Consider the following 18,744-nt stretch of genomic DNA (forward strand, 5'->3'; position numbering starts at 1 on the left):
GGACTTATCATAAAGAATGTGATCTACTCACGACAGAGTTGATGGTGTTGGAACAAAGACTGAAACACATTTTTTGTTATTATTATTTGGGGGAGGGTGCAGGGCAAGTGGGGCTGGGTGGCCTGCCTGGGGCCACATAGCAGGGTGATCATTGGGTGTCTGGGGCCGGATTCGGACCCAGGTGTGCCTGGCTCAAGGGCCAATGCTCTGTCTGCCACCCAGCCACCCCTACTATTATTACTATTTTATTTTATTTTGGGTCTTTTTTTTCCTTCTTTTTTGTTTTTGCAGGGCAGTGGGGATCGGGTGGCTTGCATGTCACATAGCTGGGTAATTATTGGGTTTACGAGGCTGGATATGGACTCGGGTGCTCGTGGGTCCAGGGCTGGTGCTTCGTCCATTGCACCACCTGGCCATACCTACAATTATTACTATTATTTTTTTTAATTTTAATTTTTTTTCTCCCCCCTTTAATTTTTTGCCCAAGCAAGTCTATCTATATTCATGGGGGGAGGGGTATTTTGTTTACTTGTAAACAAGTATATTTTATTAATGTAAAGAAAAACATTTGTACAAAATGAGAATAAAAAATAAATTAAAAAATATTTTAGTAATGTATAAAAAACATCATTTGTACAAAATAAAAATAAAGAAAGAAAAAAGGGGGAGAAAGGATTGTTGTGTAAAATTAGCAGCTAGGACAAGGTAATCCCTCTTGTATCCCATCAATCTCTAAGGTTTTTATTTTTTTAATCCATTGCTGTTCTTTACATCTCTACTGGAGTGGTCTATATTAATGCTTTCATAGTTGGGTCTACACAGCATCTTATTTGCCATTTCTCCTCATTATAATCAATAACTATTCTCACTAGTTTATTGTCTAACCCTCAAAGATGAGGTTCTCTTCTCTTGCTCATGTTGTAGATTTTTGCCCAGAATGTTCCTCATCCCATCTACATTTTACCCTTTCTTTACAGTTTAGCTCATATTAATCTATGTCTCTGGACAACCTCACCTGTTGTGGATGCAGAGAAATCACTCATTTTGGTATTCTTTTGTATATTGTTTTCTAGTTGCTTTAGATATATCCATCTTATTTATCCAGATACTGTATAAATTCATTAAGAGCTTGAGGAAAGTTTTATACTAATTTTGATCCATATAGTACCAAAGACAATGCCAATCAAAAAAAAAAAAAAAGAAGCTTCTCAATAAATAGCTGCTTAATTGAACTGGGATAAAGTATTAAAAAACGATTGGAAAAAATATTTACATCAAACTGCAGCACACTGGCTTCAGTTTGAGGGCCATTCCTTATAGCAAACATAACTCAGGACAAATTAAATGAATCTCAAAAAATATATACTAGAGATCAAGAGGTAAAGAAAATGGGATGGCTAGGTGGTGTATTGGATAAAGCACAGGTCTTGGAGTCAGGAGTAGCTGGGTTCAAATCTGGTCTCAGACACTTAAGAATTACCTAGCTGTGTGGCCTAGGGCAAGCCACTTAACCCCATTTGTCTTGCAAAAATCTAAAAACAAACAAACAAAAAAAGTAAAGAAAATTCAAAATAAGGAATACTGTGATACATGTTTAAACGTTGAAAAACAAAATGTAAAAGTGGGATGAAAAGAAAAAATGTACCATTTTATATTATATAGATGTTCCTTAACAATGAACTGATAAAAAAAAGGTTAAAAATAAACAGACTTTTATCCATAATTTCACAGGTTCTTTAACCAGATAGCTTTAAAATACTTTTTTCCCTTTTCTTTTTTAAATTAAAGTAGTAAATTTTAAAATTTTATACATGAGGTAGAAAAAAATCTTAAGAGGGGGGTGGAGCCAAGATAGCAGTGTTAAGGCAGGAATTCCTGGAAATGTGTTCCCCCAAAACTCCAAAAGCCATCAAATTGTAACTCTACTCAAAATCTAGAGGGGGCAGAACCCATAGAAAGACTGAGTGATACAATTTCCCAGTCCAAGACAATTTAGAAGATCTCTGGGACAGGTCTGTTCCACCAAGACCAGAGGTTGGAAAAAACCACAGTGCAGGAGCAGATGCAGCGCAGCACAACTGGGCCAGGTGCCTGGGTCCATTTCTCAGGGGGTGGTTTAATTATTGAGAGCAGCTGGTAGGGGTGGTAAGAGAAATCTGCTTCACCAGAGTGAGGCAGATCACAGATCCATGGCCTGAACACAGGCAAGAGAATAGTCAGAGCCTCTCAAAAGACCTTGGAGGAATTAAGATCCCTGTGGGGAGTGTGCAGTAAATCAGTCATAGGCTGAGGAAATGAGCAAACAACCATAAAAATCCTCCATAGAGGATCAAAATATATACTTATATCACAACAAAATCAAGGCTTCTGTACCCAAAACTTCCAAGAGAAATAGAAAATGCACTCAGGCTATGGATGAGCTTAAAAAAATACTTTGAAAAGCAATTAAGGGAGGTAGAGGAAAAATTGGGAGGAGAAATGAGAGCAATGCAGATAAATCATGAATTTGGTGAAAGAAATACAAAAAAAATACTTAAGAAAATAATGTGTTAAAAACCAATTTTGGCCAAATGGCAAAAGCAACACAAAAGGCAAATGAGGAGAAGAATTGCCTTAAAAAGCAGAACTGGTCATCTGGAAAAGGAGATAAAGTTTTGCGAAGAAAATAGCTTCTTCAAATGCATTATGGAACTAAAGGAAGCTGATGTCTTTGTGAGAACTCGGGAAGAAATAAAACTGTACTAAAAAAAATAAAAAGGAAGAAGAAGAAGAAGAAAATGTGAAATATCTCATTGGGAAAACAACTGACCTCAAAAAAAACCAAAACAGATCCAGCGAGATAATTTAAAAATTATTGGGCTACCTGAAAGTTAAGACCAAGAAAAGAACCTGGACTTCATTTTTTCAAGAAATAATACAGTAAAATTGCCCTGAGATCTTTGAAGCAGAGGGTAAAATAGAAATTGAGGGAATTCACAGGTGAACTGCTGAAAGAGATCCCAAAAGAAAAACTTCCAGGAATATCATAGCCAAACCCCAGAACACCCAAGTAAAAAAGAAAATACTAAAAGTTGCCAGAAACAAGCGATTCAACTTACTGTGGCTCTATAGTTAGGATGACACAGGATCTGGCTGCATCTGCATTGAGGGCTCATAGGGCTTGGAATATGAGATTCCAGAAGGTTTATAACTGAGAATCAACTACCCAGCAACATCCTCTTTCAAGGGAAAAAAATAGACTTTAAATGAAACCGGGGCTTTCAAACTTTCCTACTGAAACAACCAGAGCTGAACAGAAAGTTTCATCTCAAGTACAAGACTCAGGTGACTAATAGAGAGGGTAGATGAGAAGGACTAATTATGAGGAACTTAATGATGCTGAACTGTTTGGATTCTTGCATGGGAAGAAGATACTGACAACTCATGAACTTTCTCATTCATAAGAACAGTTAGAAAGAACATATATATAGACAAACTACAGAAAGGAGCTGTATATAATGGTATAATATAGTAAAAAGATGGACTCAGTGGGCAATAAAGGAAAGTACTGGGAGGAAGGAACATGGCAGGAGGAAGGGGCTAAGATATTTCACATAAGAGTCAAGAAAAAGGTTTTTCAATGGAGTGGAATGGGAGGTGAGGGGGAATGAGTGAGCCTTCATTCTCATCAGAAATGGCTCAGAGATGAAATAACATATATACATACATACATACATACATACATACTTAATAGGGTACAGAAATCTATCTTACCCAAGAGGAAAGGGATGGGATAAGGGGGATGGAAGGAGGTAGTGATAGAGGAGAGGAAAGATCATGGGAGAGGGTACTCAGATACAACACACTTCTGGACAGGGACAGGATGGAAGAAAAGAATGGAATAGATGAGAATGGGGAGGAATAGAGTAGAGGGAAATGCAACTAGTGATAGCAACTATGGGAAAAATATTGAAGCAACTTCTTTGGTGGCAATGATGGGGAAGGTAACTCACCCCAGAGACAGAACCCTTGGAATCTGAACATAGACTGAAGTGCACTTTTTATTCCTCTCTCATTATTCTTGGGGTTTCTCAACTTTTTTTTTGGGGGGGGGGGGTTAGGATTACTCTCACAACAAGATTATTGTAACAATGTAAAATAAATTTTAAAAATGTAAAAAAAATTCTTAAAAAATAAGGGTAAAAGAGTGGAGCCAAGTTGGTGGAGTAAAGGTAGAGGCTCCCATGAGCTCCCTCCCAAACCACTCCAAAAACTTTTAAATAATGACAAATTCTAGAGTGGAAAAACCCACAAAAAAGACTAAGTGAAACTATTTCCCGGTCCAAGACAACCTGGAAGATCCAAGGGAAGACTCTGTTGCACCAATGTTAGAAAGGTCCAGTGCAGCCTGAGCCATGTGGGAGCAAACTAGGCCCAGATATCCAGGAAGAAGATGATGGGACACCTGGGTCTCAGCCCAGGGATTGGAAAGGACAATTGGGAAGTAAAACTGTGCCATACCAGAGTGAGAGCAAAGCCAAGTCCAGTACAGACCTCAGTAAAGACGTGGCCCCAGGGGAACAGGAACAAGCTTGGGAGTGACCTTGGCAGGGTGCTTCAGCTCACAGAAATTAGCAGTGTTGGGGGAGATTGACAGATTTCTTTACTATCAGATCCAGGTTGCAGTCTGGAATCTCCAGTTTCAGTAAAAAGAGCAGAAAAAAGAGCAGAAGCATAACAAAGTTCACTATACACAGTAGAACAGGGACTCTCTGCAAGGTTCCAGAGCAGGAAGAGTGCTTGAGGTTATCTACAGACTAGGGCACAGGGCAGGAGAGCAATCGTAGCCTCTCTTAAGATCATGGAGGAACTGACAACTTGCAGGTACCTGGGGGTATGCCTGAAAACAGCCACAAAATGCTCAAAAACTAGAGAATGTGTCCTCCACCTTAGGAGCAGAGTATCACCTTAAAAAAAGAGTTGAAATCAAAATGAGTATAGTATAGGAAAACAAGTAAATAACAGAAGATAAGAAATTCTGATCACAGACAATTACTGTGGTCCCATGGATGATCAAAATACATACTCAGAAGAAGATATAGTCAAAGCTTCTGATTCTAAATTTGGCTTCAGATACTTAATAATTAAACCCATATTGCCTTAAATAAATTTTTTTTTAAAAAAGGAAACTGCATTTCCGCTAAGTTCAAATGTAAACTCCTCTCCATTTAGTTTTTAAATTCCTTCACAACTTGGTCCCCACCTACCTTTATGACCATTCATTCCCCTCTCCTATCTTATGTGATACAAACTGGACATCTCTCTAGTCTTATCCAGTTCTCATCTCTCTTTTTATACACAAAACCTACCACTCTATAATGTAGTCTCAAGAAGAGTGTAAATCACATATTAGGCACTTAATAAATGCTTATTAATCAAATTTATGCGTAATTTAAGGGAAAACTTTTTCAAACCAGCATCACCCAAAAACAAATGGAATGCCTCAAGAGGTAAGCGCATTATAACTTGCTGGAGGTTTTCAAGAAAAAGCTGGATGAGTATTTGTTGGGAATACATCAGACTGTTTTCCAGGCAAGAGTTGTACAAATTAGCTAATGATATCACTTCCATTTCTGAGATTCTATAATAATGTAAACATTAAAAAAAGTTTAAAAATTTTTTCTTCATATATGTACCTTTTTTCAGCTCTTACTTTTTTTCCACAATGAGAACAAGTATACATGTTGTCACCTTCTAATGTATCTTTAATAGTTACTTCATCAAGAGATTCCTGTGTAAATAAATGATATAAATGACTTTGTATCATTAGTTACAAACTGCCACCCCAGAGCATATAACAGTTAATTTAATGTTTTAGGAAAGGAGGCTTTCAAAGGGAAAAACCTGGTAGATACTTGGCATTTTAAACTAGAATTTTTTTTTTACTTTTTCATTCCTTTTGAGACTGGTCTTTTACAAATTACTGAATTAAAAAATTAACCATGTAGTAAACTGAATTCTTACAACAAATACCAATAAAAGATTTGCATCAGTATTCTATAAACAAGTAATTCTAAAATTACATATCTTTTAAGATCTAAAAAAGTAGTTTTAACTATTGAATACGTATAAAGAATAAGGCTTTAGTCCAATGGACCATTGGTTCCAGCATCTTTTCTTCTGAACCCTCTCTCTTATAGGATATTTGGGAATTTCTACACCAAGGTGGCAGGCAATTTAAGGTGAGCAATTTAATTTCTGAAGCTATTCTGCTTGCCCAATAATCCCATCTCCAAAAATGGTCTTTTCAAACTCTCCCTGAACAAGATATTAACAATTGCTTCATCCAGCTCCAGAGTATATCAGCTGTTCTTTACCCTCAAATTTCCATTCCCTCTCCTCAGGTGCTATGATAAAATAGACAAAATGACCCAAGTCTTCTTTCTTCTTTAAAATGTGTATTTTACTCTTCTATAAAGAAATTTTCCTTTATATGTTCTAAAGGAACAAAGAAATGGTTTGAGTGAAGGAAGGGAAAAACGTGGAAAAGGACAAGCTTAATGTCATGAATAACCCTTTCTAGTTAAAAGAAAAAAGTTTGTTCAGAAGAATGAAAAGGAAGCAATTCCTTGAGTCCATGCAATAAAATCCAAAGAGAATGAAAAATGAGCTACATTACAATGGACAAAGATCCCAATGGTTGTAATCTGCAGAAGGAGGTCCAGTCCCTACAATTCCTCTAGAAATCCAGCCCACTTCTCCTCATCTCTTCTGTTTTGGTTATAATGGGTTGGATCTAAAGGGAAGTCTCAGTCTTACTGCCTGGCAAGCCGATAAACTTTGAAGTCACCAGCTGCTATGCAAGGAACAAAGTGCTTTTGAAATCTGATGCTGAGTGAGCTGAGCAGAACAAGAAAAAACACTGTACACCCTAACAGCAACATGGAGGCAATGATCAACCTTGATGGACTCAGTCATTCCATCAGTGCAACAACCAGGGACAATTTGGGGCTGTCTGCAATGGAGAATTTCATCTGTATACAGAGAAAGAACTATGGCGTTTGAACAAAGACCAAGGACTATTAATTTAGAAAAAAAAACAACTGATATCTTAATGTCTGATCTTACTATCTCTGATATTTTATATGTTTCTTCCTTAAGGAAATGATTTCTCTCTCATCATACTCAATTTGGATCAATGTATACCATGGAAACAATGTAAAGACTGACAAATTGCCTTTTGTGGGAGGTGGGATGAGGGAAGTTAAGATTAGGGGGAAAAATAGTAAAACTCAAATAAAATCTTTAAAAAAAAAAACAAAAAAAACTGTGCAGTATCACTCACATAAATGTTCTTCATATCAGCCACCTGGCATCTCACAGTATAGAATTCTTCAGCAGTCTGACTGACATGCTCACAATCCTGACCAAGTAATAATAGTTGGGGGATTGGGGAAGAGAAAAAAAAAAGGTCAATAATTTGTTCACAGAAACTAAATCAGATGTTAATAACTGTGAAAAAATGAGAAAAATTCTTACCAAAGAGACAACATTGTTTGTAATGACACCACCAAACAAACTTTTCACTGTATTTTTCTAGAAAATAAATGCAAAAACATTAGTAATACAAATTTGAACAAATCTATATATTTTAATGACCTCATAATATTCTGGTATCTAACCAGTTCTGGGGACATTTCTTCAATCTTTGTGATCAAATCAGTGAAGAATTCAGTCATGTCTTTTTGTTCACCAGTATTCAGTGGTTGTTTATCCATAGTATAAGTTTTGCAGAAAGGTCTAGGATTATAAGCTTTGCATTCACTTTCCTAAAAAGGAAACATCACATAAATCTACATAAGTGACATATTTATCCACAAACAACATTCCAAAACATGCATACATTTGCTTACTTTTTTAGATCATAAGTATTAGAAACAATTAACAATCATGCCATTCTAAAAATAAATCAAGCAATACACATGAACAAAATTTTCTCTATAGTAGGGAAAAAGAGCTCAAAACGATCTAATATAATCATTATTTAAAACAGGTGTCCACATGTTCATCTACAGTCTGCTTGAATAGGTCTAAGGGGGAAAGATATGATCTTTCCAAAAGGACAACACAAAGCCAGTTTTACTTATAAATTTAAGCTGAGAATAAAATTTCCACAAATTAAGCCAATATTTAACTATAAGAAGCATCTACCACTGCTGCTAGTTTGATTCTCTGGTACACCAAGGCTTTTTTTTCTGAGTTATCTAATGTCATCATCTCATCAATTGTATGAAGTACGAATTATTGTTTCCACAGGTAATTCACATAAAGAGGACTTGAACCAATCTTCTAATACCAAGCAATCTCCCAATATCCTTCCTGAAATGTAAGGACATAATGCCTTCCAAAATGACCAATGCTACGTAATGAGGAATTAAAATCTCCAAAATCTTCAAAGCACTAGGCACTAGGTCATAATGGAAAAAGCACTGCCATGGGTTTTGAAATTAAGTCCCACATGAGAAAAAGTGCAATAAGCTCATGTATCATGATGATCCAGTAAGTTAATGGGTAAATCATTCTATAAGTCTTCAACTAATATATAAATGAAAGCTATTACTGAAAACATCAGATCATTTGCACTCTAGTCATCTTTTCCTTACTTCATATTGGTATATGGGATTTATTTTTGATCCTATTCTGAGTTCACTTTTAAACACTGAACAGAGGTACATGTCAGTTTTACAGAGGTGATTTTTGTGACTTACCATTAAATATGTAAACATTTTCTGAAGCTCCAGAAGAGTAGTCTTATGCTTTATATCTTCTGAATACTAGAAAACAAAATGAGAAATACCTTGTTAATCAACATCATAAAATTATCGCCTAAAAAATTAATGTGCAGGATCTTTCATTTGTTCAGTATGGGAACTATCTCCCAGTAACAACCAGATGAGTACTTTTTACATGGAAAAGATATGAAATATATAAACATATATGTAAATATTTATACAAATTTATATATAATTTATATATAAATATATAAAAAATATTTCTGTGCCAAATACAGTATATAGTTTAATTTTGTAAAACTATAAGAAAGAAATATATCCCATTTCCGGATTGAATCCTTTCCTGTTTAGAATATACAGCTTAAGATAAAGGGATAAGGGAAAAGCCATCATAATCAAATTGGGGAAAAAAACTGACTGATACAATGTTGAAAAAAATCTACACTTTCTGAGGAATAATTTTAACTCCAATATTTCCATAAATACAACAGCTACAGTGAGGTTATATGAGTTGATTTTATATTTTGCTATTCTGCAAAAGTTGTTGATTCAAATATATTTTAGATTGAAGTGATTTAGATAATTTTCTTATTATTTTAAGGAAAACTCCATTTATTTCTATACTCTCTAGTGTTTTAATAGGAATGGATGTTCTATTTGGTCAAAGGCTTTTCCAGCAACTACTGATTTCTGTTGGTTTTGTTACTGATATGCTAAATTAGGTTAAGTGTTTTCTAATACTGAACCATCCCCATTAACCTTGTATATAACCTACCTGACCATGGTGTATTATCCTAGTAATAACTTGCTGTAATCTCTTTGCTAAAAATTTTCTTAACGATTTTTTAATCAACATTCATTAGGGATATTAGTCTATAATTTTCTTTGTCTTTTTTAAGTGTCAGCATCACATTGGTGTCATAAAAAGAATTTGGCATAAGTCCTTTTCCTATTTTTTAAACTGGTTTTGTTGTATTGGAATCTTTGATAGAATTTACTTATAAAATTCATCTGGACCTGGAGATATTTTCTTAGGGAGTTTATTAATGATTAATATTCAATTTCTTCTTCTGAGATTTTCCCATTCTTAAGAAAAAAATCCTTTACCCTGGAATTAGCCTATTTCTTTACTCCCTTGAACTGACAAACTCCACTCATTCCTATCAGTTTTCAGCTCTTATTTGCTTCCATGTTCAATGATAGATTACATATGGGGATGGGGAGGAGAGGAAGAAGAAAAAGAAAAGAAAACTACATACCTTTGCAGTAAAAATGGCTTGTCTAGCTTCAGGTATCATATAGAGCTGTTGAATAGTGGAAGCCAAATAACAAGTTGCTCCAAGATTAGTTAGGCCAACAAATCTACACTCTGCTCGGACATCATCATGAGGCCAATAGTCCCATTTGTAAGGAGCATGGGATGCTAGGTGAGGGATGAGAAGTAGAAAATTAAGTAAATTAGCTTTTAAACAGTAGAAAATAGTATGCCATCCACTCTCCTCGTAGTTTCAATTACTTAAAACACACATAAAATACTCATTTGTTTTTGACAGTGTTAAGATGAGATTAAATCATACATGATATTAAAGATAGTATCTTTATTGAAAATAGTAATAACTGGGTTTTTATCTAATATTTTTTACATCCATGAACCAACAATTTTTATACATGTGTCAATCTCTTGCATAAATTTATTATTAGTTGTAGCATATGCTAATAATACCATTATCTGAGCAATTCAACTCATTTAGACAATAATTATAAAAATTAAACATGAGCAAACATACTCACATTGCATATGCTGGGCCATTACCCAGTTGTGGAGGAGCCTGTAGTTCTCAACTGACCCTTTTACCATTTCTACTAACAAGTCATAAGCAGCAGCTCTTGAAGAATGAGATTTGCACTTTGGCTGTTGTCGATCTTTTAAACTTGGAAGCATGAAGAGCAGGTTGAAGATATCTCTTAGAAATTCCTGGGAAAGTGGGGGAGAGCAATTCAATGAGTGGGTATGATTACAAAATAGTTCTAATTTGATGAAAAAAAATTAGTGATCAGTCATGTCAACGAATCAGTTTTTAAATATTAAAATTTGTTAATACTTGACTTAGCAACTAAATTGAAAAAGCCTACTTTTTCTGTACAAAAAAATAAAACTATTAATAGCTTAAAGTATAACCTCATTATACAAATTTTTCAACCTGAAATCAAGGACCATTTATTAACCCTATTTTTCTAACCACATAATTAGAACTATTCTCCTTATTGGAATCTATGTTCTAGTCAAATTATACTGCTCCATGTTCCCCCAACTCCATGTTCTTGTTTCTGTTTTCAGGTATTTGAACAATTGAACAGTGAAGTCTCTAATGCAGGTCTTCCTTACAGTCTATTTCTCAGAATGCTTATTGGCATTAGGTGTTCTAATTTATAGATAGGAAACCTGTGCCTAGAGTCAAGATGATCTGAGATCAAAATTCACCAATCACTTCTGAAGTGGTGATAATAACAGGATCCACTTCCAAGAGTTGCAAGGATAAAATAGAAGTTTTAAAGCACTTAAGCACAGTGCATTGTACATTTTAAATACTATAAAAAATGCTAGATATTCTTATTATTGGTCTAGTGTCCTAAAGAAAGCTTTCATTGATACTCAGTTTTAATATTCTTTTCTTCCTCAACCTGCCCTCTATTTATTAATCTGTGATATCATCTCTTCAGTACTTCATTTTGTCTTTGTATCCTCAGTGCTGAGTACTACACTTGTACTAATCCCAATAGTGATTTTATATTCTTCTTGAATTAAAATAAAAATGGAAGTAGGACCCATTTGCAAGCACAAAGCTGGTGTAACTAAGAGTAGTAAACAAAATCTATTTTCTTGAGTAATACAGGAATTTGCTTTATTTGATTTGTAATGGTACTGTTTTTCATGCCTTCTCAATACGTGGAGGAGGGGGAGGAAGAAAAGAGAATCTGTAAATGAAAACTGAAGTGGAAAATAAAGAAAAATATTTAGATATGTGTGATACTAATTAATAAAATTATAAGTAGATCAATCATTGTTTTTTAAAAGAAATAGATAATTAGATAATCTCTTGAGTTGTCTGTCTAGTCTAATTCTATGATACTAACTGGAGAAAATGGGCCAAAATTCACTTTGATATATAAAATATGTGCAAGAGTGTGTTTATACATGTTATTCATAAAAAAAATTGGAATAGAATTATATATGTTTAGCATGCATCAGATATTTGTAATCTAGGGATATGACAGCCTTTTTTTTTAAACAAGGCAATGGGGTTAAATGACTTGCCCAAGGTCACACAGTTAATTATTAAGTGACTGAGATCACATTTGAATTCAGGTCCTCCTGGCTCCAGGGTTTGTGCTCTGTTCACTAGTTCGAATCCAGCCTCAGACATGTACTTGCTGTGTGACCTTGGGCAAATCACTTAACTCTGATTGTCTCACATTCTGGGTCATCTCAAATTGTCCTGATCTAAATCTGGCCACTGGACCCAGATGGGCCTGGAGAAGAAAGTAAGGCTGGTGACTGAGTACAGCAGCCCCTCATTCAAATTCAGTTCATGTGCTTGTCATGGCATCATGTCCTTGATGCTATGGTCTTGTTCAAGAATGAAGGATAAACATCACTGTTATTCATAATCAAAACTGCTGAAGAAGTTAAGTTTATAATTGTGAGTCTATGCATCTTCAAATCCACTTATTTAAGTTGGGTTTACTTTCAGAAAACATTTAAAGAATTATAAAAAAATTATTTTATTTTAGAATATTATAGATTAGTAATTTATATATAGATAGATAGTAAGGGAAAGAGGAAGGAATAAGGAAGCATGGCATGGAGATGAATAGAACAAATGGAAATCAATGGTTGATTCAAAATTTATTTTATAGATCCCTTAGATTCTCTAATCCCTTGGGAACAATATTAACTACTACTGAGCTGACAGCATGTTAAGCACTAAAGTGCTTAGTTAAAATAACCCATATTCCAATTCACATCTTGATGAATGTTGTCATACCTGATCTAAAAATTCAAAATGCCTTTCAGAGATTTTATACTACATTCAGCACAGTACTGGAACTCAGTAAGTGCTTAATACAAGTTTCTTGATTGAATAAATAAGATATAACAGAAAGGATGATGAATTTTGAATTGGAAAAACAGAATATCAAAACTGGCCTCTGCTCCTATTGGTGTCATTTGATGCAACAAACATACTGGAACTTAGCTATTCATTTACAAAATGAATACAGTGCAATATAGAATCTTTGTAACTTGTGCCAACTCTAAGCATTGTTTTCTTAATCTTAAAAATGTTTTAATAAAAGCTCACTAATGTATAAAGAAAACTAAACTTTCATTCATTAAAAAAAGGTTTTGCAACTTTACTGTTGGTTATTCTAACTGTTAATTGTTTTGATGTGATATTACCATCTGGAAAACTATTAGCTAATATAATATAAAATTCAAGTAAGCCCAAAAAGTAGCTGATGATCAGATTTATTATAAGCACTTGCCGAACAGGGCTATTCTAAATCCCTAGAATAAATTGTGAATATTCCCACCAAAATGGCATTCAAGAACTTAAGCAATTCCCCAGGTCACAAGATAATCATCAGATATATGAAGGACTGTCAAAAGAAAGAGTGACTACTTCACAGAAACTACACATAAACATCACAGGAGTAATGGATAAAGTAGCAAAGGAAGAAGAAAGTCAAATTTAGGATATGAGAAAAATCCCCAAACGATTAAAGTGGAATTCTTAACCAAAAATGGAACCAGTAGCCTCAGATATAGTCAGTTTATAGATACTGGTAGTCTTCAAAAAATGTAACTGCAGTTTAATTTATACGTAATTACTTTTTTTACATTTTGTCAATTCCAATAAACTAGACTCTATGAAGGCAGGAATTTTTTCATATTTTTCTTTGTATTCCTTAAACCTAGTAGAGTTCATAACATACAGCAAGTATTTGATAAATGCCTGATGAGCATAATCCAAACTGACAATCACATTTATGAGATGTAACATTGGACTTTCTAACTTTTTCAATTCTTCCTCATTCTTAATTAGATTAGATTCTGCCCTATTTGGTAAATGACTTGCATATTACAACTTTCTGGCATGATTTGTACTTCCCCTACTAAGCTTTATGAAGGCAGAGACATTAACTTCTAAAGATATTGGGAGGAGGTTCTGCATATAGGAGAAGCTTTAACTGTTAAACAGAATATCTTTATAAAAAAGTATTTAAGTGATTATTCCTATGGAACAATATTCTTTTTTTCTTCTTTTTTTCTGATTTATTTTATATTATTACAATAATCTTGTTGTGAGAGTAACATAAAGCCCCCCTCCCCAAAAAAAAGGGAAACCTAAAGAACAGAGAGACAGAAAAGTATACTTCAGTCTGTGTTCAGATTCCAGTGGCTGTGTCTCTGAGATGAGTTGCCTTCTTTAACATTAAGTGCACCAGAGAAGTTGCTTTTCTATTTTTCCCACAGTAGCTTTCCCACAGTATTTACCTCTACTCTATTCCTCCCCAATCTCATTTATTCTATTCACTCTCTTTCACCCTCCCCCCCACAATCTTCCATTCCCTTCCCCTATTCCCCCTTATCCTATCCCTTTCCCCTCAATTTTTCTCTAGGGTAAGATAAGATTTCCTCACCCTTTTAAGTGTGTATGTTATTTCATCTCTTAGCCATTTTTTTGATGAGAATGAAGGCTCACTCATTCCCCCCCTCACCTGCCCCATTCCACTCCATTGAAAACCCTTTTTCTTGACTCTTAATGTGAAGTATCTTAACCCCTTCTTCCTCTCCTTTCCCTTCCTCCAAGTACTTTCCTTTATTGTCCACTGACTCCATCTTTTGACTATATTATACCATTATATACAGCTCCTTTCTGTGCCTTGTCTATATATGCTCCTTCTAACTGCTCTTTTGGAGGAGAAAGTTCATATGAGTTATCAATATCTTCTTCTCATGCAGGAATACAAACAGTTCAGTATCATTAAGTTCCTCATAGTTAGTCCTTCTCGACCAAACCCTCTATGGTTCACCTGAGTTCTGAACTTGGGAGATCAAACTTTCTGTTCAGCTCTGGTTGCTTCAATAGGAAAGTTTCAAAGTCCCCTGCTTCATTGGAAGCCCAACTTTTCCCCTGAAAGAGTATGGTTAGTTAATTCTCAGTTGTAAACCAAGATCTTTTGCCTTCCGGAATCATATTCCAAGCCCTACAAGCCCTTAATGATCCTGTGTAATTCTGACTATAGAGCCACAGTAGTTGAATTATTTGTTTCTGGCAGCTTAAAGTATTTTCTTTGACTTGGGAGTTTTAGAATTTTGCCATAATATTCCTGGAGTTTTTCTTTTAGGATCTTTCAGGAGGTGTTCACTGAATTCCCTCAATTTCTCTCTGCTACTAGGATCTCAGGGCAATCTTGCTGGTATTATTTCTTGAAAAATGAAATCTAGGATTTTTCCTGGTCATGACTTTCAGCAAGTCCAATAATTTTTAAATTATCTCTCCTGGATATGTTTCCAAGGTCAGTTGTTTTTCCAATGAGATATTTCACATTTTCTAATTTTTGATTCTTTTGGTATAGTTTTATTTCTTCCTGACTTCTCACGAAATCATCAGCTTCCTTTAGTTATATTCTACATCTGAAGAAATTTCCTTCAAAGAGCTTTTTTTAATCTCCTTTTCTAGCTAGCTAATTCTGCTTTTTAAGGCACTCTTCTCATTTGTCTTTTGTGCTGCTTTTTCCATTTGGCCTAAACTGGTTTTTAAACATATTTGGTATTTCTTTCACCAAGTTACTGACTTGGTTTTCATGATTTATCTGCATTGCTCTCATTTCTCCTCCCAATTTTTTCCTTCTACCTCCCTTAATTGCTTTCCAAAGTCTTTTTTTTTAGGTTTCTGCTAGGCAAATGGGGTTAAGCAGTTTGCACAAGGCCACACAGCTAGATAATTATTAGCTATCTGAGACTGAATTTGAACTCCTGACTCCAGGGCCAGTGCTCTATCCACTGCACTACCTAGACACCCCTGAAGTCTTTTTTGAGCTCATACATAACCTAAGCCCATTTTCTATTCCTTTTGGAGGTTTTAGATAAAGAAGCTTTGTCATCTGCACCACGTAGCCGCCCTCTGGGTATATATTTTGATCCTCCATGGGACCAAATTTTCTATGGTCAGATTCTCCTTTTTGTGTTGTTTACTAATTTCCTTTAGACTATGACTGATACACCCAAAGCTTTGGGGGGGGGGGGGGTTGGGACACCCCACAGGGACCTTAATTCCTCCAAGGTCTTATGAGAGGCTCTGAATTGTTCTCTTGCCTGTGCTCTGGTATGTGGATGACCACAGGCTCTCCCCTCTGCCCTGGAGCTGTGAGAAGGATCCTTGCTCCTCTAGGTGGGCCCTAACTGACTTGGATCTGAGGGTAGGCAAACATCAGAAAGACCTCTGCAGTCTCCCTGGACCCCTGTACCGTCTGTGGGCTGAGAGCTCTGGAATTGCTGGATGGTTTCTCTGATTCTTCCTTCAGGCTGCTCTGAGGCTGGTGCTCTGCTCTTTCTGGAAGGTTTGAGCTGGTTTGCTCTGGCCCAGCTGCAATGTGCTGCAGGTCTTTCCAATTCCCAGGTTGGCAAAACAGCCCTTTCATGCAGATCTTGTCTGGAGAAATTGTATCACTCAGTCTTTCTGTGGGTTCTGCCCATCTAAATTTTGGCTAGTCATAATTTGATGACATTTGGAGTTTTGGGGGAACGAGTTTCCTGGGAATTCCTTCCTTCATGTCACCATCTTGGCTCCCCTCTGATTAATATTCTCTCTTTTTTTTAATAAAGATTTTATTTTGAGTTTTATAATTTTTATAATTTCCCCCCTAATCTTGCTTCCCTCTCACCACAGAAGGCATTCTGTTAGTCTTTACATTGTTTCCATGGTATACATTGATTTAAGTTGAATGTGATGAAAGAGAAATCATATCCTTAAGAAAAAAAACAAAGTATAAGAGATAGCAAAATTACATAACATATCAGGTTTTTTCTTTTTTTAATTAAAGGTAATAGTCTTTGGTCTTTCTTCAAACTCCACAATTCTTTCTCTGGATACAGACAGTATTCTCCATTGCAGACAGACCCAAAATGTCCCTGGTGGTTGCACTGATGAGATGAGCAAGTCCATCAAAGTTGATCATCTTCCCCATGTTTCTGTTAGGGTATACAATGTTTTTTTGCTTCTGCTCATCTCACTCAGCAACAGTTCATTCAAATGCCTTCAGGCTTTCCTGAATTTCCATTCCTCCTGGATTCTAATAGAACTATACTGTGGAACAATATTCTTTAACATTTCTCTTTAATCTAAAACACCCATTAAAAATCTGGTTCTTGAACTTAAAAGTGATCATAATTGATAAGACAAACAATAGATCATAAGCATAGAAGTTGGAAGTTGTGGAATCAAGACCCAGATGTACTGCTAGCTGTAGGACCTAAAAGCAGCAAGGCTCTAGAACTTTATGGGTTCTAGTATGGTCATATTCATAAAGAGAGAGAGAGGGACCTAATACTTTCTAAGTTCTTCAAAATTTCTAAAAATTTTGAATTAATTGAATTAATTTTGAATTAGTCCACAACACTGAAATCACAACACAAGCTGAGGAATTGTACTGAATTATGTAAACATCAACATATTAGTGGTATAGCGATGACCAACTTTTTAAATAAAGTTTTAATAAACTCTAGATATCATTTATTGATGCTCCATAAGTCTTAAAACATACTGCTACATAAAACTTTTGAAAAATGTAAAATTCACTATTTTATGAAATATCTCAATAATGCTTTTAATATTTGTGAAACACTTGGAAAATTCAGTATTTCTGATATAAAAACCATAATGAATCAAATATATGTCTTATACATACATATGCTATTTAATTATTGGTGCATGGAATATTAAAATCCTGTGAAACTGTAGCCCTGATTGCTTCAAAGTTCAGTTTTTTCTATATATGTCATAAGAATGGAAACTGACTAAAGCATCTTGAAATTTGCATTAGCATTGTATTTTCAAGACCTAAATTTTTCTAAGTAAATATCCAAAAGAACTAGTTCAACAAAGCTGAATTTAAAATGGAGCAGAATAAAATACAAAGTGTATAATATGTTTTAAAAATTCATTAAAATTATGGAGACGTATGTCAAATTTTTATTCATTCCTACCTGTCCTTCTCGAGAAAATTTAAAAGGGGGTTTATGTTTAATAACACTTGTTGCAAGTCGTAAGAGTCCAGTAAGCCCATCATCCTCTATATTACCATCCTGGTGATCAAGGATTTCTCTGCTATAATATATAAATAGAAAGCTTGGGTAATTATGGTTGTTAATCACTCATTTCAAAAATATAATTTAAGAGTTAATGACATCACATCAAGTCATACCTTCGAATACAGTCAGCCAGATGTCTTGCCAAAGCATCTAAGTCCAGTAATGTTGTCTTAGTTTAAAGAAAAAACAAAGTATGAATGAAAGCTAAAAGGACATTTTATTGCACAGAAATTTCAAAGACTACAGTAAAAAAAAAAATTGGTAAAACATGAAATCTTAATTTAACAAAAGGTCTATGAGAAAAATTCATTTAGACATCAATTGGCATCTAATATTGATAAGAATAAATATTTTTAAATGGTAAGTATGGTGCAAATATGGTTGCAACTGATAACAGAATATAAACATTCTGTTCCATAATATAGGTAGTGTAGTAAAGATTTAAAATAATTTCAGTCAATTACTTATAGTTGAGAAAAAGTTTGAATTTATAGTCCACTAATTCTGACAATGTCTAACACAATACCCCTTCAGCAGAAGATATACATGCCTTTATTTGTTGATATTCAATGAAAGAAGGAAATTTGTTTTCATGTG

General features: G+C 34.8%; 1 protein-coding gene across 6 annotated transcripts in view; it reads right to left on the reverse strand.

The window, feature by feature from the left end:
• USP34 (ubiquitin specific peptidase 34) overlaps positions 1-18,744 on the reverse strand; it is a 398,976-nt gene that overhangs the window by 113,255 nt on the left and 266,977 nt on the right. For 4 of the 6 annotated variants that reach the window (XR_012472449.1, XM_074206826.1, XM_074206813.1 and 1 more), the window contains 9 exons: positions 18,261-18,316; positions 18,043-18,184; positions 10,563-10,746; positions 10,031-10,194; positions 8,748-8,813; positions 7,662-7,808; positions 7,519-7,575; positions 7,325-7,402; positions 5,676-5,770 (listed from right to left, as the gene is read on the reverse strand). Coding sequence is in view for 5 of the 6 variants with exons in the window: in XM_074206826.1 (XP_074062927.1) it covers positions 5,676-5,770; positions 7,325-7,402; positions 7,519-7,575; positions 7,662-7,808; positions 8,748-8,813; positions 10,031-10,194; positions 10,563-10,746; positions 18,043-18,184; positions 18,261-18,316 (989 nt within the window). In the remaining variant the exon portion in view is untranslated. The remainder of the gene's footprint in view (positions 1-5,675; positions 5,771-7,324; positions 7,403-7,518; positions 7,576-7,661; positions 7,809-8,747; positions 8,814-10,030; positions 10,195-10,562; positions 10,747-18,042; positions 18,185-18,260; positions 18,317-18,744) is intronic. The other 2 variants (XM_074206840.1, XM_074206819.1) reach the window with 1 other exon arrangement.

This window comes from Macrotis lagotis, chromosome 1 (genome assembly GCF_037893015.1).
Source record: "Macrotis lagotis isolate mMagLag1 chromosome 1, bilby.v1.9.chrom.fasta, whole genome shotgun sequence".
Taxonomy (NCBI): domain Eukaryota; kingdom Metazoa; phylum Chordata; class Mammalia; order Peramelemorphia; family Peramelidae; genus Macrotis; species Macrotis lagotis.